Below are 26,629 nucleotides of genomic sequence, written 5' to 3'. Positions count from 1 at the left end.
GACTTCTTAGCAGAAATGCTCTCTGCTCGAGAGTGGAAGCCGGAAGTGATTTTTGTTTGGAGTAACTGTCTGCTTTGGACACGTTTGGCACGTTTTCCTCACTGCCATTTTGTGTTTGCTGCAAAATTCTCTTTAAAGACACGCTTTTTACCTCAACGAGTGTCATTTTCTTGGCGTAAATCAAATTTTCCAGAGCTTCTCGTCGTCCTCTTGATCGCGTCACACACTTTCAGCGGGAACTTTGAAGCTGGTTTGGAACTCAGCTAACAGAAGTTAGCCTAATCGTCTCTGAGTCGACGTGAGTTCAAATTGAATTTAAAATGTTTTTGTGTAGAAGGTATTTCTTTGAGGGTCTTTAGGCATAATTTGAGATGTGACTGGTCAAGATGGAAAGGGATAGTGATGGGAAATCGGAGGATAAGATGGAAACGGAATAGACTATGGCAGGGGTGGGGAACCTTTTTGGCTAAGAGAGCCATGAAAGCCACATTTTAAAATGTACTTCTGTGAGAGCCCATCCATCAATTTTCTATGCCGCTTGTTTTTCTTTTCAGCATTTTCTTCGTCAAAAGGGTTAGGTCTGCAGAATTAGCCAGCTGACTATTTGATGAGTGGGAAGTTTACTTCTTGACCTCAATGACCGGGGCAGGGTACCGCATTATCCAGTAATAATCAAGTTTTGGTTTCTGACACAGAAAATATCGAAAGGACACCCGCAGAAAATTGATAGATGGATTAAAATGCAAAGTTTTATATTATTTGTATCACTGTGATTTATGTAATTGTTTACTTTAAAATGTCAGCGGAATTTTTTTTAAATAAATACATTGTATTGTGGTATGAAATGTCTGAGAGCCAGATGTAGTCATCAAAAGCCATAGGTTCCCCACCTGGACTCAGGGGTGATATGAAAGGATATGTTTGGAAAAGGGTTACAATGAGGGAGTACAAAGTCAGTTTAGTTTAAATTAGGCGATGAAAAAGGTGAGATCTGACTCTTATCGTTAAATGGGGGTTAGGGAAGGTAATAGGAGATGTTGAAATGGTGAAAGGACGGTAGTCTCCTGATGAAATGTAAAATTGTCAGGCAGAGAAACAGAGACATGAAGTTGAAGTGGTTGCGTGGAAGGGAAATACAGAAAGGGACCACACACTTTTGCTGACACCCGCCCATATTAAATTTTCACAAAGAGAATAAACTTCCACAAATCAGAAACTGTTTTTATTAACATTCAAAGTGTAGGATTAATCCAGTCCAGATTTGAGAAGTCTAGTGTTAGCAGAGGTATACAGACCAGATCAAAATCTTAAGACAAGTTGAAAAATTGCTATAATTTGCATTTTTCACATTTGGATCTTAATGAGGTTTTAAGTAGGGCTACAATATACAAAAGCAAGAAGGGGGAGTGAGACAAAAAGCATTTTGAAAAAGTAATTTATTGAAAATAACAATTAAACTGAAATAGGCTGTTTATCAGCTGATCAAAAGTTTAAGATCATTGCTCCCCAAAAAATAACAAAAGAACTCTCCAAACCAGAACAAAAACTGTTCTCAGCAGGACTCAGTAATGAGTAGCTCCACGGTTCTTGTTAATCGCTTCAAAAATTGGTTTGGGCATGCTTGATGCGAGTGTTTCCAGTAGGCTAATGGGAACATTGCTCCAAGTGGTGAAGATGGCTTCACGAAGGGCATCAACTGTCTGGAACTGATGGCCATTTTTATAAACTTGCCATCTATCCCCAAATGTTTTCTATGGGATTTAAATGAGGGGAACATGCAGGATGGTCCAAAAGAGTGATGTTATTCTCTCTGAAGAAGTCCTTGGTCAAGCAAGCATTGTGAACTGCAGCGTTGTCCTGTTGAAAAACCCAGCTGTTACCACACAGACGAGGGCCCTCAGTCATGAGGGATGCCCGCTGCTACATCCACATGTAAGCAACCGCCATTTGACGACCCCGCACCACCTGAGGCTCCAGTGTTCCACTGAATGTAAAAGCACCATGATGGACCTCCCTCCACGGTGCCGGGTAGAAAACATCTCAGGTGGGATCTCCTTGTCATGCCAGTAACGTTGGAAGCCATCTGGACCGTCAAGGTTACATTTTTTCTCATCAGAGAATAAAACTTTTTCCGACTTTTCGATGTCCCATGTTTGATGCTCCCTGCAAAGTCTAAACAGGCAGTTTTGTGGCAGTGAAGGAGACGAGGTCTTTGAATTCGTTTTTTGTTTTTTAAACCCTTTTCCCGCAGATGCCGTATGATGGTTATTGCGCTGCAGTCGGCACCAGTAAGGGCCTTAATGTGGGTCGAAGACCACCCTGTGTGTTGATGGACAGCCAATCGGATCTTCCGGCTCAGCGCAGGTGTGATTTTTTTGGGGGGTCTACCATTTGAGTTTTTTGTTCCATAATACTCAGGATCTTTCAAAAAAATGTACAATGACTGTCTTACTGCACCCAACCTCAGCAGCAATGGCACGCTGCGAGAGGTCTTGCTTATACAGCTCGACAATCCGATCACGTTCAAAAAGAGAAAGCTTCTCAGCTTTAGCCATCAGGAGGGCATGACAGTGTGAATGCCTGACAGAAAATGCAGATTTTGTCATTTATAGCTTGTGGTCTTAAACTTTTGCTCAGGTGATAAACCGCCTATTTCAGTTTTTTGTTTGTTTAAATTACAAGTTCCAAATGTTTTGTTTTTTTTGCATATTGTAGCTCTACTTAAAACCTCATTCAGATCCAAATGTGCAAAATGCAAATTCTAGCAATTTTTCAACTGGTCTTAAGATTTTGATCAGTACTGTATGTCACAGCAGTCCTTGCATGAGTACTCAGTAGGAGCATCCTAATACACCTTTTTAACTTCCGATGCGATACCGATATTGCAGCCTTGAATATCGGCCGATACCAATATTGATCCAATATCAGAATGAATCATACATACTTTTATTATTTATCTTTAAGTGTGGAATGTTGGAATAGCGCCAATCATACATACTTGTACTACTTGTTTTGTAGTGTGAAATGCTAGAAAAGGCTTGATCAACTGATATTACTCAGAGAACAATAGTCCACAATAGTAGGTATAAGAAAAACTACCCCATTTACTTCTTTATGCATGTGGGGTATAGTTTTATCCGCAACGTAGAAGCAGCTGGGTATAATATAGCAAAGTTTGAGGTGCTCAATGAAGCGTATGAACCCAAAATTTCTCCCCACCAACAGGGCTGGCTCTTTTCTGTTATAGCTCATGACTTTTTGTCGTCCCGTTGGAGTTTCCTGTGTGATGCTGCTTCATATGTGTGATGAGGTTCGGCGTATTAAGCGTCCCCAGTTCTGTGCCACAACAAACTTAATCCGACCAAATTCATTGTGCATTTGAAGCAGCATCACAGAAAACAACATGAAAACAACATTTTTGCAAGGCCACAGAGACGAAGAAACAAACCTCTGGCTCCCATCTGCAAAGCATGAGAAGCTCCCACAGGATGGCAAAACGTCATTAGCTATAAGAGAAAAGAGCCAGCACCCGTCGGTGGTGAATAATGTCGGATTTAAAGGCTTCATTTAGCACCTCCAGCCTTGCTACATTTTGTAGGGTCCTACAGTTTCTGTCTTAACAAAATCGTGGACGAAATCGCGGAATTGGCCAATAAAAATGGAATTTACTGTTAAACAGGAAATCTCATGGAAATTGACATAATATGAATGAAATGCTGTCATTGTGAGGAGAAGGAACGTTTGTGTGGGGAAATATTTCCTCAGCCGACCGCTTATTTGTGACAGCTTCTCAGAAACACTAATCCACCCTTCCTAAACTGAACAAGATGTCGAAGCGACCTCCTGAAATAGTGGCTTAAGTCAGCGAAATAACTTCTTCAAAACTCATTTAAAGTCTTTTATTCATTGAGCATGAGTGGAAGCTGGCTAGGCTAGCTTAGTTTAGCAGAACATGCTACTGTGTTTGTGTGTGTGCAATTCAGCCTGTGTGTGTTTACACCATGTTGTGTTTTACTGCTTGTTAACGTGACAGAGTGTTTTAGGATGTCCACTAACGTCGTGCAAGTTCTGAGTGAAATGAAGACGAGAGCCACGGCTGTAGGAGGCACGCTTATTCATGCATCCAGCTTTTGTCACTTATGTGCACCACATACTGTGTAATTGTGCTAACCAAGTAAGGGTGTAGTGAAAAATTGCTTACATTAATAATGCACTTGAAATTGCAATTGAGGCCGAACGGTGGAGCAGTGGTTAGCATTTTGGCCACACAGTCAGGAGATCGGGAAGATCTGGGTTTGAATCTCCGTTGGGCATCTACGTGGTGTGGAGTTTGCATGTTGTCCCGGTACTCCGGTTTCCTCCCACCTTCCAAAACCATGCATGTTAGGTTAATTGGTGACTCTAAATTGTCCATCGGTGTGAATGTGAATGGTGGTTTGTCTATATATGCCCTGCGATTGGCTGGCGACCAGTCCCCGCCTCTCGCCTGAAGTCAGCTGGGATAGCTGAGATACCCGCGACCCTAGTGAGGATAAGCGGCATAGAAAATTGATGGATGGCAATTGCACTTGGACAATCCATTAGAAAAGTTAGCAAAGTTACATCTATTTCTGAAATACTGAGCAAAATTGTCCAGTGATGTATTGTATCATTAAATGTAAGAATTTTTGCATTTAATTAATTGACATTTTAGTCACTGTAAAAAACTGAATTGTAAAAAAAAATTAAACAGAAAAAATAAAACTTATTTCATCGGGCCTTGATTATGCCTTGCACCACTTTGCCCACAAAACTATACCCCACATGCATAAAAAAGTCAATAAATAATTTTTTTCCTCATACCTACTGTCGTTCTCTGTTTGAGTAATATCATTTCATCGAGCCTTTTCTAACATTCCACATTACGAAAAAAAGTAATAACTTAGGACTGGGCGATATAGACGAAAACTCATATCCCGATATACAGTATTTATGTTGAATGTCAGTATACAATATATATCCCAATATTTTTTCAACAAAGTAAGTTTAGACAGTCAAAGGAGTGAGTGAGACATCCGCATCAACATACAAAAGAACAGCGCAAATCCAGTCTATATCGATATGAACGATATGTTTGTTTTTTATATCGTCCTTAAAAGAAATATTGGTAATTTAATAATATCGGTAGCGGTACACAATGACAGTATGTATAATTCGTGCTGATATACTCAAGGCTGCAATATCTGTATTGTATCGGAAGTGAAAAATCGGTGTCGGGACACCCTTGATTCTGACATTTAAATTGAATTTTTAAAGTTTTTCTGTTATACTGTGTGTGTTCTGAAGTTTAAGTTTAGTTTTTTTTGGCCTATCATACAGGGTGTGTGTTCTGAAATGAGCATGGTCTCTCATCCGGTCCGACTGAAGTCTTCACGCGATGACGTGGATCGAAACCAGTCCTCCTTAAATTCTGACACCGGAAACCTTTTGATGCGCTCCCCCCGGGCTCTTATCTCAGCCAGGAGCCTTGCCACCGGACCGGCTTGCGGTCCCGTCCGTTTAACTATCCAGAAACTGCCGATCTCCAGAGAAGGAAAGCCACGGCGAAAGCCTCGACACAAACCGGACAGCAGAGCCCCCCATCGGACACCAATGGACTCTCAGCCCGGTAAGTCTGACTCAGACAGACTTTATTGACAAGGGAAATTGCTTTGTTAAAGTACTGTAGCTCAGTTGCAGAAGAAAAAGACAAACACTTTTAAATAAAATTCCATGCAATATGATTAAGAAATAATACAATAAATAATGTAGACAATTGTCAATCAGTCTCCTCCCTGCCTTCCTGTGCAGTACAGAATGCATTCAGCTTGCCAAATTGACATAAATGTTTGATCGCTAGCAGTGTGACTCTGAAGTGCTGTATGTTTGCAAGTTTTATCCCCGACAACCACCACAATGTCGACAAAACGTTCTGCACCGTCAAAGGCACCTGCAGTCGCACCCAAAAGGCAGAGAAGGATGCTCACCGTCGCACAAAAAGTTGGACATGCTGAAGGAAGGTAGAAGTTGCGGCTGTATGGCAGCATTACGGAATAGATGAATCTTCAGTTCGAGGATGGACAATACGACGACAGGAGCAATATGTTTTAACAAGGATACAAAAATGCAAAAGTACAGCGGTACGGCGCCGGGACTTTTTGGAGTGTGTACGAGACAAATGTGAGAAAATGTTCATGCCTGTCTGAGAAAAGTGTATGGTGAGGGTTTTTACAGCCTTAAAACAATATAAAAAACAGAAAACCTAAAGTTGGCTACTTTGCAGATTTCACTTAAACCTCAACGCATCCCCGCTGTGTAGAAACGTATCAACCAGCTGTATTTTAACACCAAAACTTCATTTTTGGATTGAAAATTGTATTAAAATAGTGGAGTGGACAATTTAGACAACATAACTGACATGTAATCCGTAATTTAAAAACATATTCTAACGTAGTATTAAAAAATTCTTCATTGTGCCATGAAAGTTTGTTTTTTAATCAGTCAAAGCAAACCATCACCAGGGTGATTTTGTTCTGTGCCTGTGATCACCATCACCACAAGAACCAATCCGATCCAACTTTATTTGTAAAGCACTTTAAAACAACCACAGTGGAACAACGTGCTGTACAGAATAATATCTAAAAGACATACAAATTTAAAGCAACAAGGTATATCTATAACAGTGTTGTCCAAGCTATGGCCGGTGTGCCAAATACAGCCAGCCATCCATTTTTAACTGGCCCATATCAAAATCGAAAAATATAATGGACTATGGCCCGAACATAATATGTACTTAATTGTTTTGTACTTCTTAGTTTAAACACTAGGTGACATTGCTGTCTTGAACAAGGCAGCGTGAATGAAATTCTGTCATCCCGAGAAGGAACGTTTGTGTGGGTAAATATGGAAAATAAAATATGGAAAAATATCCCCAGCGGACCACTCATTGATGGCGACATTTTCTCACAAACACTAACATGCCCCCTCCCGAACTAAACAACATGTTGAAGCGGTTACCTAAAACATTGGCTGAGTCAGCGAAAAAACTTGGAAACTCATCTTGCTGGGTTAGCTTAGTTTAGCAGCTAACTAAAGCACACTGTACAGCAGGGGTCTCAAACTCGCGGCCCATTTGCGGCCCACCAAATTGTATCTTGCGGCCCGCGATTGGACATCAAAGAGTAGTGTAACTGCAGCCCGCAACATCCGGGCAAGCTCAGTGTTACTTACATGCTTACAGGGGCAAGTAAACACCAACACTGAACTAACAGCGGTGTTATCACATGGACCGGGGGAGGGTTGGCCCTTTAGCGTTATTGTGAGCCATGTATTGTGAATTGTATCGTATAGTGAGGTACCCTAAGATTCCCAGCCCTACTCCCAATACTTGATGCGGCCCAGACTCTACCTCCAGGGGCCCCCCAGTGAAATTGAGTTTGAGACCCCTGCTGTACAGTTTGTCTATGTACTTTATGTATTTACTTTTATTTTGCTTTGTGTTGCTGTTGTGTATTGCCTCTTGGCCAGGTTGGCATTACAAATGAGAATCTTTTCACAATTACCTCACCTGGGTAAGTAAAGGTTAAATAAAATTTAAAAAGCACAGCATGCTATTGCAGCTGTGTGTGTGACTGTATGAGTGTGTTTACAGTAGGGTTAGGAACCTCAGCGTACCTCACGATACGATACGCGATACATTTGCTCACGGTAATGATAATACTGTATCTCGATACGGTGATAGGGTGAAACAAAACCCCCCAGAATTAATTTCATAGTTTACCTTTTGCAGAACATGGTGCAAGATCCAATGTACAGTATTTATCCTCTAATGGAGGATACAATCAATACATACAATCCGCTGTATGCTGTCCAGTGCAGTGAGGAATGCACTGATTTTTTGACATTGGGGAAACCAAGCAGCCACTGAGCAGGCTCATGTCACAACACAGACAGGCTAACTCTTCAGATCAAGACTAGCTGTCTACTTGCACCTCAAAGAGAGAGCACTCTTTTGAGAACAAAAATGTACACATTCTGGACAGAGAAGACAGATGGTTTGAAAGAGGAGTGTGGGAAGCAATCTACTGTACGTTAAGGGTGAGAGGACAACAGAGGGGGAGGTCTGCGACGGCACCTTTTTCCCACATACAATACTGTATTTTCATCCCTTCCTAAAAGATTCAATCACGTAGCCTCTAACAAATAAACAAGGCACAGCCACCTTGGTTTCAGGTGGGCCCATGACCATCACTGCATCTGAATGGAATGCTAACGAAGGTGATATCACCCAAATGACCATCGTAGGCAGGCTGGGGCCCCACATCCCAACTACCTCATTTGACACCACAAAAGAAGAAAACCATTCCTGTCTGGTCATATCTCCACCGCATTATAGTTTGTTGTTGGATTTTGTAGCAATGTGTGCAGATGCTGACATCCCATTAGAAAAGTCAAAGTACAAAACATCATGGATACAACCTTGCTCCAAATACTGGCACCTGATAGATTCTGTCATTGTGAGGCATAGTGTCATCAGAGACGTCCTCACTACCTGGCAGAGGTGCTGATGAGATCACTATTTGATCTCGGCTAAGGTCCACATGCAAAAATCCAAGGCACTCTCTAATCTTGTTAAAATGCCTTTATTATTTTATGACATGTCTTAATGGACCTCAATCAACCCCAACACATTTCAGCTTCATCAGGGGGACAAACCGGATGGCTGAAACGCGTTGGGGTTGATTAAGGTCCATTGAGACATGCCATAAAACAGGGGTCACCAACGTTTTTTCTTGTGAGAGCTACTTTTAGAAAATGAAAATGGCCACGAGCTACTCATTTTTGTAGAAATGATTTTCATACCTTATTTCAATCCAAACAAAGAAAATATGCTTGTTTTACCAAAACATTCACAAAATGCTGGTATCTACAACTCCCATTTTATGTTTCAGAATACATTTCTTTGTAGTGTTCTCACATTATTAACTGAAAACCTGAATGAAAAGCAGGCCTGCAGGCGCCTCATGTGGTTGTGGGGGGCTACCTGGTGCCCGCGGGCACTGGGTTGGTGACCCCTGCCATAAATAATAAACGCATTAATAAACACACAAGATTAGAGAGTGCCTTGGATTTTGGGGAATTTTTGGCGATTTCCTGTCCCTGTTCCAAAGAGCACCTCTTTTGTGACTTATACACTTTTTGGAGGTTCTGGTAGCGTTCCTCATTCCTTTTTTGATGTAGAAAGCTATGTCAGCCATTTCACCACACCGCTTCCGCTAGTGACGGTTACTAGCATGTAGTATTCTCATCCTCACATAGCTAAAGAAGCTGAAATGAGCTAAATCACCTTGGCGAGACATGCAGCGTTTGTCCAACCATGGGGTGCATGGAAACTACTTGACAAAATGGACAGACAATTTTGTGAACCTGACTGTTGCAGTGATGGCACTGCTAAAAGTAATTAATTTTCAGGTCACAACCTCCTGACATCACACTTCCAGACAGGGGCTCGTGGCGTGGTGCTGGCAGCTCTCAAGCAGCAGTGAGTGTTTAGTTGATCTCACAGGAAGTCACCAGCTGTCTTATGCTTTTCATTTGAAATGATTTCCTCTTTTGTGTGTGTGCCACTCAGCTCTCACGCCCACCAGAGGCGAGAGGTCAAAGTTCAACTTTTAGACCCTGCCCAGAGCAGCAGCAGCAGCTTCCACCATGACGCACAGGGTGGGGCAGAATGCTTGTCTGGTAGCCTAGGAGATGCCATCAATAAACACTTGACTGCTGCAGCTCCACTGGTAAAGGTACAGGTTATGTGACTGGCACAAGGTAATTATTGCACCTCATAAGACTAACGTGTGTGTGTGTGTGTGTGTGTGTGTGTGCGCGCATGTGCAAACATGTACGTGAGTAGGCTCAGTCAAACATGGAGGCTGGAGGGTCTCGGCAGGGTGACGACGTGGACAGGTAGGCCTATGCGTCAAGTGTTCATGTGTCCACACACACCGTGACTGACTGTGTTCCCTTGTAGGCAGGGCGGGGCCAGTAGGCGAAGCCAGGTGACACAGCAGCCCATTGAGGCACTGCATAGCCGCCAGCTGGAGCTTCAGGTGACTGACTCACCTGCCCAGTTTGCACCATCTTTTTGACTCATAATGTTCTTCTCACAGAACCGACTTCTGGAGTCAGCTCTCAGCATTGTCACACGCTACACCCCTGTGACTTCTACCACTTCTGACCCAGCATGTCAACGATTCACTAATATGGACTCTGCAGGTACACTCACACACACACACACACACGCACACACACGTCTTGTGTTGCTTGTGTTGACTAGTGGGCGGCAGTGTTGGCTCTAAGATGATGAGCTTGTGTTACCATGGAAACGGACACCTCTATCATCATCATCATCATCAACTTTATTTCAGACACATGCATGGTCCATAGAACAATATATATAAAAAAACAGAACAAAACACACAAACAGACAAACAAAGAGAAAAAAAAAACAATTAAAAATGGCTATCTCTTGCTATATAAATTAAGGCGCCAGTGTTTCCACAATCTAGAAAAGAACCTGACTGAGCTTTGTACAGGGTTGGTCAGTACACATATGATGCTGTTTGCAGAGGATGTTAGCCTGCACATACAATATCCCATCTCTTAGCGTCCATTACGCTGTCATGATGATCGGTTGTCATGGTAACGAGACTGCTGCTGTTTTTACTTTCTACTTCGTATCTTTACTTTTGCTGGGGCTGGGAGCTGCAGGTGGGGGGGGGCGTCCTCATCCAAAGACATTTGACATTCGTAACTGTAGTACAAGGGATGAAGCCAGAAAGCAGTTGGCTTACATGTCTTTTTTTTTTTTTTTTTTTTTTTTTTTTTTTTTTTTTTTAGTAAACATCAACTCATCGACCAGAACCATTGTGGAGACTGACCCAGTTACCATGGCAACACACACAGACCAAACCAGGTGAGCGTGTGTGCGTGTGTGTGTGTGTGTGTGTGTGTGTGTGTGTGTAAGGGGAGGACATTTTGTGTGTCCTTTTGAAGGACAAACTTGATGTGATGAGATATTCAGCAATGTGTGTCTCCAACACACACAGATGTGAACATCTAGAGAGAGGTGACATTTATTGGCTCAGAACACCAACATTACCAAATGTGACACTTCTACAGCACGCTTATTTTTCATGTTGGTGGGGGTGATGTCACTCACTGCCAGATTGCAGCCTGAGGGTGGGGGGGTTTGGTGGTCTGCGTGTGTGCGTATAACCAATCGGAATTCCTCAGCTGGATGCAGTGAAGCCCCTCCCCCCCCCCTCCCTCTCCCTGTCTGCAGCGAGCTCCAGCAGCCTTGCCAACAACAAAAAAAGTCCGCCAGCACACACTTGTCTCTTCTCCACATTTTCTGGCGTGAGCACGTTGGAGGCAGCAGGGAGGCGGCACCGGGACCATGTCCTCCCCCCCGCAGCTGCCCTTGTCCCGCAGACAGTCGTGTTACCTGTGCGATCTGCCTCGTATGTCCTGGGCTGTGATCTGGGACTTCAGCGAACCTGTGTGCCGAGGTTGCGTCAACTACGAGGGTGCAGACCGGGTCGAGTTTGTCATCGAAACTGCCCGCCACCTGAGGCGGGCTCATGGTTTCCAGGAGCCTGCTGTGGCCAAAAGTGGGAAGGAGCTTCTCAACCAGAATCCGGCAGACGGACCCGGAAAGTCTCAGCAGCTCTCTTTGGACAGGTACTCACTCTGTGCCGATAACCGGGCTAGGCTGCCTAACGGGCTCACAGGACAAAATGGCTTCAAAGTAGATGACGGACCTCCCGAGCTGAACCGCCAAAGCCCAAACTCTAGGAGCAGGACCCACATAAGTCTGGTGTGTGCACCGGGAAATGTTAACGTCCCGCCCAGCCTGCAGCCTCAGACGTTATTGAACGGGCCCGGCCCACATGGCCCAGCGAGCAGAACTGTACCGTCAGGCTCAGTGCTCGGCCAGCTGGGTCAAAGTGAGCCGGCCGTGAGACAGGAGCGTGAGCTGAAAGAAAAGCAGCGGAACGCCGAGGTTCTGAGCGAGCTAAGAGAGAGCCTTCGGAACCGACAGGAGGACTGGGCAAGCAAGCCTATGGTGGTTCGGGACACCCTGGTCACTCTGTCTGGCTGCACACCCTTTGAGGTCCGCTTCAAGAAGGACCACGGCCTGGTGGGACGTGTGTTCGCCTTTGACGCTGTGTCCAAATCCGGTCTGGACTATGAGCTCAAGATCTTTGTCGAGTACCCGAGTGGGTCCGGGAATGTGTTCTCTAGTGCCTCGGGGGTGGCCAAGCAGATGTATCAGGATTGCATGAAGGACCTGAGTCGGGGACTGTCCTCAGGTTTCAAGTACCTGGAATACGAGAAGAAGCACGGTTCTGGTGACTGGCGGCTGCTCGGTGATTTGTTACCTGAACCTCTGCGGGTCTTTAAGGACTGTGTGGGGGGGGATATGCTGCCTCAGCCCCATATCGACAGCAGCCACCCGTTGCTGCCCACCGCCCTGGTGCTCCCCGCCCGTGCCCAGGTCCCAAGTGGGTCCAGGACCGTGTCCAGGAAGAGGAAGGCTTCCCCAGAACCAGACTTGGCTGAGAGTGGGCCAAAACTGATGGAGGACCAGCGCAAGCAGTGGATCAACAACCAGGCCGAAGCCGTCAAGCTGTCTTTTGGTCCAGCCTCAGGCCGCTCCACCTCACCTGACTCTATTGTGCCCCCGCAGGCTGGGCACTCTCCTCTAGCCGTGTTCATGCTGCCGGCGGACACGATTGGACAGGCACAGTCCCCCAACAAAGATAGAGACTCAGTCCACTGCAGCAGCAGTCCCTTGTCCCCCGCCAATGTGGGCGCCCAGAATAGCCTCCCATCTCGCAACAGTGAGGCCAACAGTGGTGTGGAACAGGTGCACGCTCAGAGCGCAGCCTCGAGTGGACCTCTGTGCTGCACACTGTGTCACGAGCGACTGGAGGACACACACTTTGTGCAGTGTCCGTCCGTGTCCACCCACAAGTTCTGCTTCCCATGTTCCCGAGACAGCATCAAGGCTCAGGGGGCCTCAGCAGAGGTGTACTGTCCCAGCGGGGACAAGTGCCCCTTGGTGGGCTCCAACGTGCCCTGGGCCTTCATGCAGGGGGAGATCGCCACCATCCTGGCAGGAGACGTGAAGGTCAAGAAGGAGAGGGACCCCTAAAAAACATTTTGACATTACTCTGCAAAACCAATGTTTCATCTTATTTGAACAAAACAAATAAACATTTCTTCACCTCATGCACGCTATTTGGCGTGGGCGTGGCCTCACTGGGTAGCTTTGTCTTGTAAAAATGGTGAGGATGGCAGCTGTTAGCGTCACACAAACACTGCTAATTTTTATATTTGTAGTTTTAGAACATTGCAATAAATCTTTTCTACATGTTGACGTGTGTTCATGTGGTGACATCTTGTAACGTGCCTTGCAGCATAGAAATAAAGTCTCATGTGTCAAGACCGTGATGTCACATCTTTGTGTTGTGTGTGTGATTGGCCAGTCAGCAGCCCCTCCTATCACATTTTGTATTTAAAAGTTGTTGATAGAAACATAAACTTGTTCTTTTCTGTTTCATCACACCACTCTTGTCTGCATGGATGCAATCATTTCTACTACATCAGCATCCCTGCTACTGTTGCCATGGGAAACCACAATGTGTTGCCTAGCAACACAGCCCTTCTGCAGCTTCTGTTCCTCTGAGCCATTGTGGCAGACATTTTATCCATGCACACATTCTGCCAACATCCCCAGATGTAGACATGTAAGGTATCCAATGCAAGAAAGGCTTTCAATTAGGGATGTTCAATAATACCGGCCGAATGATATTATTGCGAGATTAATGAAATATCTGTTCACATTGGTATCTGTTATTTTGCCAATAATGATATTGACATGCCAGTGATGATGTCGTGCTCCACAGACAAACATGGTTGATAGCTCAGTACAGTGTTCCACCACTACATCGCGGTTCACCTCTCGCGGATTTGCTGTTTCGCTGATTTTTTAAGTGATTTTTTTTTTTTTTTAACACCGTATGAACACGCATTGTGTTGCATGTGTCTGTTATTGTATTTACTACTGCTACCAGTAGAGTGTGGTGTATACTTATGTTGAAGACATGGGGAGCTCCACCTCGTCTCAGTGTGTTTATGTGCCTATAGGAGCATATTAGGAGCCCACAGTAGACAACAGCCAGCTAAATATAGAGCCACAACAGTCCTTATTGGCTAAGGGAGAACCTGCCCATTGTGTTCTGTGTCCTGATTGGCTGTAGACCATGGTCAATCGATCTCCTTCATGACGTCGCTAGCAAACTAGCTAACTGCATGAGCTGCTTGCTAACTGCCAATAAACAATAGAAGAAGAAGCAGCAGCAGCTAACTGGCTAAGGTTCAAGGAGTAGGACGAGGAGGAGGACGATGGCAGGAGCAATATGTTTTAACAAGGATACAAAAACGCTACAGCCTTTACAACACTACTCGCGCAGAAGAACATTACTCCATTGGAAAGCCACCAAAAGTGTCTCTGTGGATCACTGACCTAATGCAATTTATCTAGCTGGAAAAAATAAAATATTTACTCACGGGGTCTAGGAGCAAATTCTTCTCTCTCGAATCCAGTACTGGCATATTTGTGTAAACTCAAAATGATCCCCACTTGACAGGATTGGGTGGTCCATATTATTGTGTGAATTCGATTCATGTAACTTCGTGAGGAGTGTGCAGCTTCATGGTACAGATATTATGGCTAGTTTATACCAACATTGTTATTGTTTGTATGTATTCCTTCATTTTTCATTGTTTTTTTTTTTGCTTCTCAATTTACTGTATTTGAGTTTCCCTTCCGTGTGTCTTTTACTGGGGGGTCTATGTGTTGTAATACAAAAAAAAAAAGAAAATCTAAACACTGTTCCAAAATATGTCTACCCTTGAATGTATGTTTGTATGATTGCATGTAAGAACATGTACATACATTGTTGGTGCTCAATAAAAATTACATTAAAAACAAAAAACGCTACAGCCGAATGGCGCCAGGATGAAGCACGGTCACAGGAGTGAATACACGTGAGTCACTTAAAATGTGAGAAAATGCTAATGCCTGTCTGAGAAAAGTGTACTGTGAGGGGTTTTACAGGCTTAAAACATATACAGACCCTTGCCAAAAAATTAGAATGTCATGGAAAAGTTGTTTAATTTCCATAATTCCATTCAAAAAGTTAAACTTTCATAGATTATAGATTCAGGGCCCACAATTTAAACGATTTCAAGTAATTATTTGTTTATTTTTACATAATTTGGGCTTCCAGCTCATTAAACCCACGAAAACAGGAATTCAAAAAATTTGAATACTGTGAAGAAATCAGCCCAAATTTTGCAGGGCATGAATGTTTTAAACTGAGTGTCACACACTAATCATCTACTAAACTCAAATCACCGGCACAGGCTTCCCCAGGTGTCATTAAATTGCTTCAGTTTGGTTCAATTGTCTCAGTTGGGTTCAATATGGGGAAGAGTGCAGACATGACAACTGGCCAGAAGACCATCATTGATACCCTCCATAGGATGGGTAAGCCACAAAAGTTCATAGCTAAGGAGGCTGGTTGTTCACAGAGTGCTGTGTCCAAGCATATCAATGGAAAGTCTAGAGGAAGGGCAAAATGTGGCAGGAGAAGATGCACCAACAAAAGAGATGACCGTGGGCTTCAGTGGAGATCCAGAAAGAGTGGAATGAGGCGGGAGTCACAGCTTCAAAAACCACCATATTCAGACACATCTGAGATGGAGATGGGCTACAACTGTCGGGTTCCTTGGGTCAAGCCACTTCTGAACCTGAGCCAACGTAGGAAGCGTCTCCACTGGGCCAAGGAGAAGAAGGACTGGACTGTTGGCCAGTGGTCCAAGGTCCTCTTTTCCAATGAAAGTAAAGTGGGCCTTTCATTTGGGAATGAAGGTCTAAGGGTTTGGAGGAACAGAACCCAAGCTGCCTGAGGTCCAGTGTGAAATATTCACAGTCCGTCATGATTTGGGGTGCAATGTCCGGTGCAGGTGTTGGTAAACTCTGCTTTCTTAAATCCAAGGTCACCGCAACAGTCTACCAGAATGTTTTAGAGGACTTCATGATTCCTTCTGCTGAGGATCTGTATGGAGATGCAGATTTCATCTTCCAGCAGGACCCGGCCGCTGCCCATACCGCCAGAAGCACCAAAACCTGGTTTGATGCCCATGCCATCACAGTGCTTGACTGGCCAGCCAACTCACCGGACCTAAACCCCATTGAGAATCTATGAGGTATTCTCAAGAGGAAAATGAGGGACACCAGACCCAACAACAAAGAAGAGCTGACAGCAAGCATCAAGGAAATCTGGGCTTCCATAACTCCCAGGCCATGCCACAGGCTGATTGCTTCAATGCCACGTCGCATCGAGGCAGTGATTAAGGCAAAGGGATTCCCAACCAAGTATTGAAGATTAACATATCGTTTTGAAAGTACCATATTTTGGTTGATTTGATGTGATACTAATTTCTTTCTTTTTTTTCCTGCAAAAACTGAGAAGTAAATGGTGATTTCTTCACAGTATCCTAATTTTTTGAATTCCTGTTTTTGTGGGTTTTATGAGCTGGAAGCCCAAATTACGTAAAAATAAACACTTGATATTGTTTAAATTGTGGGCCCTGAATCTATAATCTATGAAAGTTTAACTTTTTGAATGGAATTATGGAAATTAAACAACTTTTCCTTGACATTCTAATTTTTTGGAAAGGGTCTGTATAATAACCGTAAACAAATAAAGTTGGCTACTTCGCGGATTTCACTTATTGCGGGCTATTTTGGGAACCTATCCCCCCGTGATAAACGAGGGAACAATGTATGTCCATGGTCTAGAATAATTTCCAGGTTTTGCCTTCAAAGTGTAAACGTGCAATTTGTTTATTGATCTTAATGTTTTTTTCTTCTTGCAGGGAGGCCCACCATCACAGAGACCCCCTCACTGTTTCTGTGGCAACCCAAGCTAATGACAGCCATGCAGCGATGGAGGCGGGGCCGGCGCAGACTGAGGTGAGGACGCTGCAGGAGTTCATCCACTGCAGCACTTTTACTTCTAAACCGTTTCTAACAAACCAGTTTCTGTTCATCTCAAGGCCGTGCTTGTTCGAAGTGGGCCCGAGGTTACTTCTATGTTTGACGAGGCCAGTCAGGTTCTTCGCCAGGTTCAACAACAGAAGAAAGTTCTTGAGGAGAATCTAGAGACTGTGGAAAGAGTCCGGACTGCAGAGATCCTGCACTCCCAGCTGGAGGCTCTGATTGCTAACAGGTAGCAACTGCACATTCCAGCCAGCAATCCATTTTAGAATTACAGTTTGCATCAGTGTGAAGTCTTCGGCATTTACAAAGTTGGAAGGCTACCGCAGGGTCTAAAAATGTCTTAAAACCAATCATTTCATTTTAAGGCCTTAAAATGTCTAAAATTATTTTAAAATCTCATAAAACGTCTTAAATACGATCTTGAAAGGTCTTAAAAATGTGTTCACGTTATTTTTATTTAAAGTTAATGCATAAACTTCAGGGTAGGGTACCTTATGTGGCAGAGATATGCACTGTACAGCGTGTTGATAGCACATAGAAAGGTCATTTGATGCCTGTCTAATTTGTTGGATTGTTGGGTGCTTTACACTCTGAGTGCATGGTGGACACGTGGACTGGCCTGAGGTAGATTGAATAAAAGGTTGAAAGAATAATTGTAACCAGTAGTAGTCATGTAAGTACAAGTACTAATGAGTCCTGAAGTATTACTTCAGGGAGAAAAGAAGCAATTTGGTGATATGCACAATAATTCATAATTAGCTTTTTGTCACGGTGTCATGTGCATCTGCAGAGACGAAAGCGAGCAGGTTCGCATCAAGAGGACAGTAGATGCATGGATTCATCTTATCAGCCGAGACATCCAGGTGATTGTCGCTTGTCACATGACCTCAGGGGCCTAACAAAGATTTTGAGACAAGCATGGCAATGCGGACTACTTCTGTGATGTGCAGGCTAAGATGGAAAGGGAAGCCTCCCATCGCAGACGGGCAGACGCTTCATCCTTTCGACTTTCACAGCAGCGGGTGGTGGGGAGCAGAGGCTCCGCCCACACAGGAAGGACAGTGAGCTTGCCACGGGGAACAACAAATAAGAAGGTGGCAGGAAGTAAGGCAGTGGCAGGAGGAGGATGCAGAGGCCAGACTGATGGAAAGAGAGTGGTATCTACTCTATTTGCTGATTGGACTGACGTGGCCACACCCATGGTGACTCATCATTGTCCTTTGTTGCAGGCGGAGCCTGATCCTGGTTTTGAGCGGCTGGACCACGAATTGTATCTTACTCGTCTGTATGGTAGAGCACCACAAGACAACATGAGACCAAGCCTCAGGAAGAGCCCGTACCCTCCGTTAAGCTCCCTGAACTCTCTAACCACCAGGAAACCCCGCCCCCATTTGATGGAGCCCGTCAGAGGTCAGCCATGTTCACTTTGCTCATCATATGTGTTACATCTCATGACTGCTGACATCCAACAGGACGTGGTCGTATGAAACAGGAAGTGGAGCAGATATCCTCAGTCTCAGGTGTACAGGTGAAGGCCTGGAATACTGAGACCAGTCTGGCTTTGCCCCTCAACTTATCACCTGGACAACATCTCCCCTCTCACCTGACCTCATGTGGCCCTTCTGTGACCCCTGCTGATACAGCCATAGCTGTTCCACTGGGTCAGTAACGTATAATACTGCTTGTACTTTGTAAATGCTAAATATTTACCACTCTGCACGTACCCCAAAGGTCATCCAAGGATAGGCCCCTCCCCCAGGTGTCGACCGAAAGTGACCTCACCACCCGTCATATTTTCCTCCGTGGACAAGGCTGCACCTGAGCCCCCCAGGTATCAACAGAAAGTGACCTCACCACCTGTCATATTCTCTGTGGACCACACTGTACCTGAGCCCCCCAGACGTCAACAGACAGTGACCTCACCACCGGTCATATTCTCCTCCGTGGACCACACTGCACCTGAGCCCCCCAGGTATCAACAGACAGTGACCTCACCACCGGTCATATTCTCCTCCGTGGACCACACTGCACCTGAGCCACCCAGGTGTCAACAGACAGTGGCCTCACCACCTATCATATTCTCTGTGGACCATACTGCACCTGAGTCCCCCATGTGTCAACAGAAAGTGACCTCACCACCTGTCATAGTCTCCTCCATGGATCACACTGCACCTGAGCCCCCCAGGTGTCAACAGAAAGTGACCACACCACCTGTCATAGTCTCCTCCATGGACCATACTGCACCTGAGCCCCCCAGGTGTTCACAGACAGTGACCTCACCACCTATTATATTCTCTGTGGACCACACTGCACCTGAGTCCCCCAGGAGTCAACAGAAAGTGACCTCACCACCTGTCATTGTTTCCTCCATGGACCACACTGCACCTGAGCCCCCCAGCCCGGTGAGTAAAGCTTCTGCTAGTACCCCAAGTGGAGCAAGTCTACATCTTGTGTTCTTGCTCCGCCCCTTTTAATGGGGACGTACCAGCTAGTGTCATCCTGGATACGTTGGTGTTACTTTGGTTCTGACCAAGAGCCCATTTGTCAACAGCAGGCGAAGCCAGTGGCTGCAGATGAAGCTCCGTCCCCTCCATCTGCCATTGTCAACGTCACAGAGAGGAAGAATGAAGAAGATGCAGCCGAAGAGGATGGATTCCCTGGAAGTGACTTCCTGTTTGCCGCTGATGTGGTGCAGGTAACACACTTCATCATTGCCTCTGTTGGTGTGCAGAGCTTCCTACTGCATGCGTTCATCATCATCAATGACATTTTCCATGTGCTGTTTTCTTTCCAGGGGGAGGAGTCTGTCCCCACCGAGGACGGAGGTCCGTCTCCTACTCTAGTCCTGCATCAGGGTCCAGTCTTCCCCCACCAGAACCATGGCGTGCTTCCTGTCCACCATCAGGACTCGGTGGCAAGGGTTGATGATGACCTAGTGAAGCGTCTGGTGTTGCGGTGACAAACTGGACACAGCGACTCTCACGTGCTCTGCTTCTTCTTCCTTCTGACTGTTGTGTCGTGTTCAGGGTGGAGCAGCAGCTCATGTCAAGGATGATCTCTGACCTCTACCGGCCCCCTCCACCATACCCACCACATCCCCCTGATCCTGAGCACAATGACATCATGGACCAATCAGAGGTCGAGGGGAGTCTCACCTCAGACATTGGTGAGTTGAGACACCCTTGAGGTGCCATCAAGTCAGATCCCACTGGAGGAGGCTATCTCTGACTATGTGTGCGTGTGTGTGTGTGTGTGTGCGCGCGCGCGCGCGCGCATGCGTGCATGTGCAGTCGAGGCAGCCGGCGGTGGGGGTCTGCAGCTCTTTGTAGACGCCAACGTGCCCGTGGACTCGGGTTTAATCAGGCAACTGGTTCATGAGGTTCTGGCCGAGATAGTGGCTCAGGTGCTTGGACAGAGGGAGGCTCCAGATCCTGGACCAAGAGCAGGGGCAGAACCACCTCAACCAGAACCACACACAGCTGATGAAGTACAAAACTGCTAAAAGTAGACAGATGCTCTGCTCTGGTTACAGTCTCAAACCTGCTGCTTCTTCCCAGGAGAAAGTGCTTTCTCTGGTTCCCACGCCGGTACCAACCCCTGTGCTGAGTCCTGTTCCATCCATCAGAGACCCCCTCCTTCTGGACACACCCACTTCATCAGAACCAGCAAGCCTGCTGATTGAGGATTTCTCACATCCAATCACAGCACCAGGTTTGTTAGCATTGGCATTAGCATCAGTAGCCATCAAATGCTAATATTGTCTGTTTGTAACCTCAGAGCCTATAGCCACGCCCACCCCCAGCCCTGAGCCCATCTCTTCTGCAGAAACTCCTCCTGCTGTCCGTCAAGCCACACCCTGCCTATCCTTGGTGGACACTGAGCTGCCATTGGAAGAGGAGAGGCCAGACGAGCACCCGAATGCACACACAAAGCCACTGTGTGTGCACAAAAACACACGGCAGATATGATTATTTTAACAAGGATTAATCTCATAATGAACTGTTACAGGGTGGCGTCAACAGAAGAAGAACAACAACCCCTCCCTTTGGCTCCACCCCCTCCCCAGGCCGACCCACAGTCCCCCTCCAGTGTTTCTGATGATGGAAGCAGCAGTACAACGACAGGAAGTGATATAGCACTCAAACTGGTCTCAGAGGGAGAGCTGCTGATCAGTTTCAACCAGCCGGACGCCATGACGGGTAGGAGTACGGGGTCAACCTGTTTCACCTTTGATTACAGACTTATACTCTTACATAATTTCTGTGTGTATTTCAGAGGAGTGCAGTTTGTCTAGCTCTCTTCAGGACATGGTGAGGTGACACTTTAAATTTAAAGCAATCAGGTCTGCATAACATTGTGGTTGATCACCTCCTGTTTCTCATCTAGGACCTTGATCCGCCCAGTGAGGGGCAGGTCAAAGGTTGTATGTCCCAGATGCAGGCATGCAGGCATGCAGGCACACATACGCTACAAGAAGAAAGACCACAGGTACACACACTGAAACACTGACATACACCTACCCATGGCCTCTGACCTCTAACCTGTTGTCTTTTTAGGGTGTGTGGAGGAGGGAGGATGAGCTAAGTGTGGGGGAGGTGCCTCATGCTCATAGGGAGTGCGTCAAATCAACAACACCTGAACAAGTGGCACAGATCACTCCATGTGCAGGTGTGACATCATCACACATCATGATGTGATGTCATCATCATGATGTAACACTAATGTCATCTTCCAGCAGACGCCACAAATGACAGCCTCAACATGACCTCTGACCTCCACAGTCAGCCGTCTCCATCTCGGGTGTCACCACTGGAAGACACACATACAGCAGGACAGGTGACATGCTCTCACACACACACACACACACACACACACACACACTCACCATTTCAACAACATAATGAACCAACTGTGCGTTTGTGTGTTTGCGTGCGTATGTGGGTGTATACAGGTGATCCAGTTCAGAGGGTTGAGCACCACACAAACAGGTAAGTAACACGCCTGCTATGTATTCTTATTGTGCAATATATTATTTAAAATATCTCACATTGTCCTCAGTCTTTGTGTACAGTACATGTGTCACTTCTGTGTGTGTGTCTGAGGACAACCATTTGTATCATGTTGTGATGTAAGTGGACTGAGCTGGTGTAAAAATCGAAGGGTGTGTTTTTTGAATTGTGCTGCCACCTGTTGGTAAAATCGAAATTTACGGTGTTCGCAGTTTTGCCATTTTGTGGTTATGTACCACTCTCAGAAATGAATTAATTACTCAATTTTGGTCAAGAAACGCAAGGCTCGCTCGAGAACTAGTTACAGCCTGGTGCGCTGTGGAAGAATACACAATGTAGCTATCAAAATCAACACTGGACGGTCGCGAGCATAATGCAGGATAAAGATGGTATTTTAACATCCACCCGGGCGTAGTGAGGATGACGAGGAGGTGGTCCATCAACAGACTCTTTACTGCAAAACAAAACAGGATACCTTTTGCAAACTCCACTGTCGTCGTCCTCCCCAGTACATATAACACACAAAGGACATAAAATGCAGTAATAAAACACTGAATACAGTGGAAACTTGGCTAGCGTCACTAATCCGTTCCATCAGGTCAGACTCTAATTATTTTTCCCATAAGAAAATAATGTAAATCAATTTAATCTTTTGCAGAAAGCCAAAAATGTTAACACAAAACAAGTGTTTTACAATTATAGTATTATACACAGAAAACAATACAAAATGTATATAAATACATATACATGATGAATGAAAGGAATTCATGAACATATAAGGTTACTTTTACCTTCATTGATGACATGATTGTTTACAAAGGTACAATGTGGCAGCGAGATCAACACAGACATCACCTTCGTGTTTTGCCATGAGTTAGTTTTTGAATGCTTTAGTTTCTCGCCTCAAGTACCAGCCTTTGATAAAGAAGGCAAGAAACACTATTGAATTCAAGAAATAAATCCTGGCAAAACAAGGTGGTGTCCGTGTTGATCTCACTGCCACATTGTGTCTTTCTTAACAATCACGTCTTCACTGAAGGTAAAAGTAACTTTAAATGTTCATTTATCCATTATCCATTTATCCCATATCCAACATCAACCGCTGATGACATCATAGAGCTGACATCTGGTTCCTGTTTCCATCTAGTAGAAAGCTACTATGTTGCTAACAGTAATGTTATGTGATTAAAAATACATTAAGAACACGGCTGGACTCGCGCAGTGTGTTCATAGCACGACAAGACGCTCGTCATATTGTACACTAACCAGAAAATGTACTCAAGGCAAAATTTTGGCGTAAATCTTTAACTGAAAAACACTTTAATCAAGGTGTATTCTAAGTTTCACTTAAAGCAAAATTTAATTCATACAGTATATGGGAGCGCGTACGTAACCACCAAACACCGAAACTCAGAACGCCATAAACCACGCACCACCTGTACAAATAAAGTAACACCCACTTAACCCTATATCTTCGACAACGTCAACACGCCTAACTTTCATTTCATTGTGTGCATGAATGCGTACGTGTGTTGACTGATGCTCTACTTCCTGGGTTGGTTCACTTTATGTAGCATGTAGTTCAAAGGTATTAGGATGTGGAGGCTCCTCCTTCAGGCTTCAGGGCAAAGATTGTGGCTGTCACAGCTCGAGTGGCATGACCGAGTGGCAGCTGTCAGTCATTCTTTTCTTGTCTCTTAAGTTGGAAGTAACTTGGTAACCGTGACGACAGGCAAGACCCGTGTTACCATGGAGACAGAGAGTTACTATTGTAAAAATAATAAAAGTAAGAAACTTTCATGTGTGCTCCACTGTGCGTGTGACTTTGTGCCTGGGAAGGTGTCACCTGTGGGTTATGTGTCACGATATAAGCGCGCACACGCGGTGTGAGCAAAGAAGAACATTTATGTTAAGTTTAATCACACGCTGTGGATTTATTTCTATGTACTTGTCTCATCTCACCGCTGACATCTTTTTTTTCCCTGGCATTATTAGTGATGATGATGATGTCGCTATGTCAACTGATGTGCGTGCGTGTGTATTTCAGGCCAACAGGAAGTCAGCAGCAGTACATGTGTCCCACCAGAGAAGATATCTTCAGATGACTCCAGTGATTTGTTTTAGTGCATCATGCTTCTGCTGCTTCTTGGAGGTTTATCATCGTCGTCATCATCATCAAACAAGCAAAAAAGGGATATATCAGCAAGTAAATAGGCTTCCAACACGGATGCTTTGTGATTAAAAAAAAAATACATTAAGAACACAGTTGGACTCACGAAGTGTATTAATAACATGACGTACGCTAACCAGGAAATGTATGCGAAACTGGGCAATATTTTGACATAATTTTTTTTTTACACAAATCGGGGAGGACTAACTGAAGTTCCACTAGGTGTGTTTGCGCGCGCGCGTGTGTGTGTGTGTGTGTATGTATGTATGTATGTATGTGTATATATATATATATATATATATAAATAAATAATTTCCTCACTTTAACTTTTACAACTTCTGCACGATTTAGGTCTCTTCCTGTACTGTGTCACACTCTAAACATTTCCCCTGCAATTTGTGCCAACTCGGAACATCCACACTACAATCCCATTGTAACACTATTAATAAGACCTAAGTAAAATTCACCAAGTCTAAGAATTTGAAATAAAGACATAGGGCTGGAAAAGCTCCATAAATGGAGGTCTGGTCAACCCCGAACACACAGCACGGTGGTGTTCAATATTACGATAGTCAAGGTCTCACATTTTAACCCAAATTTAAGTTCCAAACGTCACAGTAAGATTTACATATCTGGCGTAAGATGTTCTGAGTAAAAAAGCTATGCTAACATTTAGAAGCACTGATCTGTATACTGTATCTGGATAGCTCATTGGCGATGACTTGTGAAGCCACACGGCTGCCATATTGCCACTCGCAAGAAACACTTCTCGGACAAGCTTTTGCGTTCGTGGTGAACTTCTTTTATTAATTCGGATTGGACACAAATTTCGACTTAAGATGCCTGCATGTGCAGCTATTAACGGCACAAATCGCCAGTTCAAAGGCTGTGGACGAACATTTCACCTGTAAGTATGATTGAAATGTAGATTTATGACTGATAATTTAAGGGTTTTGCACTGTCGATCTCTCAGATATTTTCGATCGTGTAAAATTCCTCTGATTAAATGTATGTCCAGAATTGATACGTTTATATAGCTCTACAATAGCTAAGAGGAAATTTACCTACTTTTTTGTTAAATCATGATATATGTATTTTTTTTTTAGGGACGAAGGTTGCGTTACTTGAAGGAATGGAAGAATCTCAGTGCTTCCATGATGCTTGCCAGGCATTGTATACAGTGCAGTTAGCAAGCCAGTTTGCATACAATTGACCCGGCATAACATATTTAATTAATTATCTAATGATGTATTTATTTATTTAATTTGGGCACTTTTAATCCTCCATATTCATTTGGATAAACAACCTTTTTTTTTTTTTTTTTTTGCTGCTGGATGACTGACGTAAAAGAAATCATTCATATGATATGTTCTGGAAAATAATATTACTGAACATGCTAATGGTTGTTCTCTCCAAAACATACCGGTATCATTTCATTGTACAATTAATGTGCCATAGTCTGTTCAGTTGTCAAGAATATACTGTAACACCATGGATACCATATATGAATCTCTCGGAACATTACATAAATAGATGATTTGACCGTCAGGTGAAACTAGAACGCGCACTGTGAGAATGAATCTGGGACCAGACAGACAGCAGTGTATGGACGCCCAGGAGGGCAAGGACGGCGACCAGGGAAGAAGTGTCAGTTGTGAAACTCCAGCTTTATTTCCAGCACTGTAGGCAACATAATTTCCCTAGTTTTCTGTAACATTTCCTTGGCATGCACTCGTACTACTGTCTGATGTCAAACCTCGGATTGCGACTGTAAAATCTTAAAAAAATAAAATAAAATTCAGTTTTATACACAATTGTGTTAGCTAGACAAAAAATGAGTACAGTAACCATTGTGAATGGAGGACTGAGCTAAGACTGAGAGATATGGATATTTCAATGGTCCTCTGTCATAGTGACAAAACATCCAAACATTTTGGCTTGCAGTGCTACACAATGCCAAAGGGACGTTGCATTTTGGGGGCACTGACAATTTAGTGAGCTATGGTGTTGTGCTGAACTGCAAGACAGTTTGGCAAAATGATCTAGGAGTGTTGAGAATGGAATTTCTGTTTCAAGAAATGAGCCAAACCAATGGAGGAAAACTGTAATAACTTGTGGAACTTTTTGCTTTAACCTCCGGCATATTTGTCCAGGTAAGATCACGAGACTTGTTCAGAACATCGTCATTCTTTTTGTCCAAATATGTGATTGGAGCTCATTTGTCATCTCAGGCAAAGTTTTGCATGCTTTTATATTTTTATTGCTTATAAGCCCATCTCTACTATCCTATTAAACTCTCTT

General features: G+C 44.4%; 2 protein-coding genes across 10 annotated transcripts; both read left to right on the top strand.

Moving 5' to 3' along the window:
* Nucleotides 1–47: 47 nt before the first annotated feature.
* Nucleotides 48–26,629, top strand: kiaa0586 (KIAA0586 ortholog). 9 transcript variants are annotated; one of them, XR_008573517.1, is made up of 28 exons: nucleotides 48–298; nucleotides 5,359–5,647; nucleotides 9,490–9,559; nucleotides 9,650–9,815; nucleotides 9,926–9,978; nucleotides 10,043–10,121; nucleotides 10,182–10,287; nucleotides 10,912–10,987; nucleotides 17,026–17,122; nucleotides 17,206–17,378; nucleotides 17,940–18,012; nucleotides 18,100–18,559; nucleotides 18,622–18,810; nucleotides 18,881–19,551; nucleotides 19,701–19,844; nucleotides 19,944–20,104; nucleotides 20,176–20,315; nucleotides 20,440–20,636; nucleotides 20,707–20,860; nucleotides 20,927–21,086; nucleotides 21,158–21,348; nucleotides 21,425–21,459; nucleotides 21,536–21,637; nucleotides 21,706–21,817; nucleotides 21,885–21,985; nucleotides 22,101–22,137; nucleotides 24,206–25,235; nucleotides 25,435–26,629. XR_008573517.1 is itself a non-coding variant. In XM_054797339.1 (28 exons), the coding sequence occupies exons 2-28, from the start codon at nucleotides 5,374–5,376 to the stop codon at nucleotides 24,280–24,282; spliced, it is 4,023 nt and encodes a 1,340-aa protein (XP_054653314.1). In that variant the 5' UTR covers nucleotides 48–298; nucleotides 5,359–5,373; the 3' UTR covers nucleotides 24,283–26,629. The 9 variants fall into 9 exon arrangements, 8 of the variants coding, with proteins under 8 accessions (XP_054653314.1, XP_054653313.1, XP_054653307.1 ...); XM_054797339.1 differs by having other exon boundaries at nucleotides 18,100–18,303; nucleotides 18,379–18,559; nucleotides 24,206–26,629; XM_054797338.1 differs by having other exon boundaries at nucleotides 18,100–18,306; nucleotides 18,379–18,559; nucleotides 24,206–26,629.
* irf2bpl (interferon regulatory factor 2 binding protein-like) lies at nucleotides 11,362–15,057 on the top strand. The gene has a single exon (XM_054797340.1). The coding sequence runs from the start codon at nucleotides 11,471–11,473 to the stop codon at nucleotides 13,229–13,231; it is 1,761 nt and encodes a 586-aa protein (XP_054653315.1). The 5' UTR covers nucleotides 11,362–11,470; the 3' UTR covers nucleotides 13,232–15,057.

Source organism: Dunckerocampus dactyliophorus, chromosome 13 (assembly GCF_027744805.1).
Source record: "Dunckerocampus dactyliophorus isolate RoL2022-P2 chromosome 13, RoL_Ddac_1.1, whole genome shotgun sequence".
Classification (NCBI taxonomy): Eukaryota; Metazoa; Chordata; class Actinopteri; order Syngnathiformes; family Syngnathidae; genus Dunckerocampus; species Dunckerocampus dactyliophorus.
The sequence above is the reverse complement of the archived record's forward strand: the minus strand, read 5'-3'. Positions and strand labels throughout refer to the sequence as shown.

Excerpts from the sequence above, each read along its gene's own strand:
- kiaa0586 (XM_054797331.1), top strand. The coding sequence starts at position 5,374 with ATGAGCATGGTCTCTCATCCGGTCCGACTGAAGTCTTCACGCGATGAC. Across the intron at positions 9,979-10,042 it reads CAGGGTGACGACGTGGACAG|GCAGGGCGGGGCCAGTAGGC; the intron begins GTAGGCCTATGC and ends GTTCCCTTGTAG. Across the intron at positions 17,123-17,205 it reads CGGGGCCGGCGCAGACTGAG|GCCGTGCTTGTTCGAAGTGG; the intron begins GTGAGGACGCTG and ends GTTCATCTCAAG.
- irf2bpl (XM_054797340.1), top strand. The coding sequence starts at position 11,471 with ATGTCCTCCCCCCCGCAGCTGCCCTTGTCCCGCAGACAGTCGTGTTAC.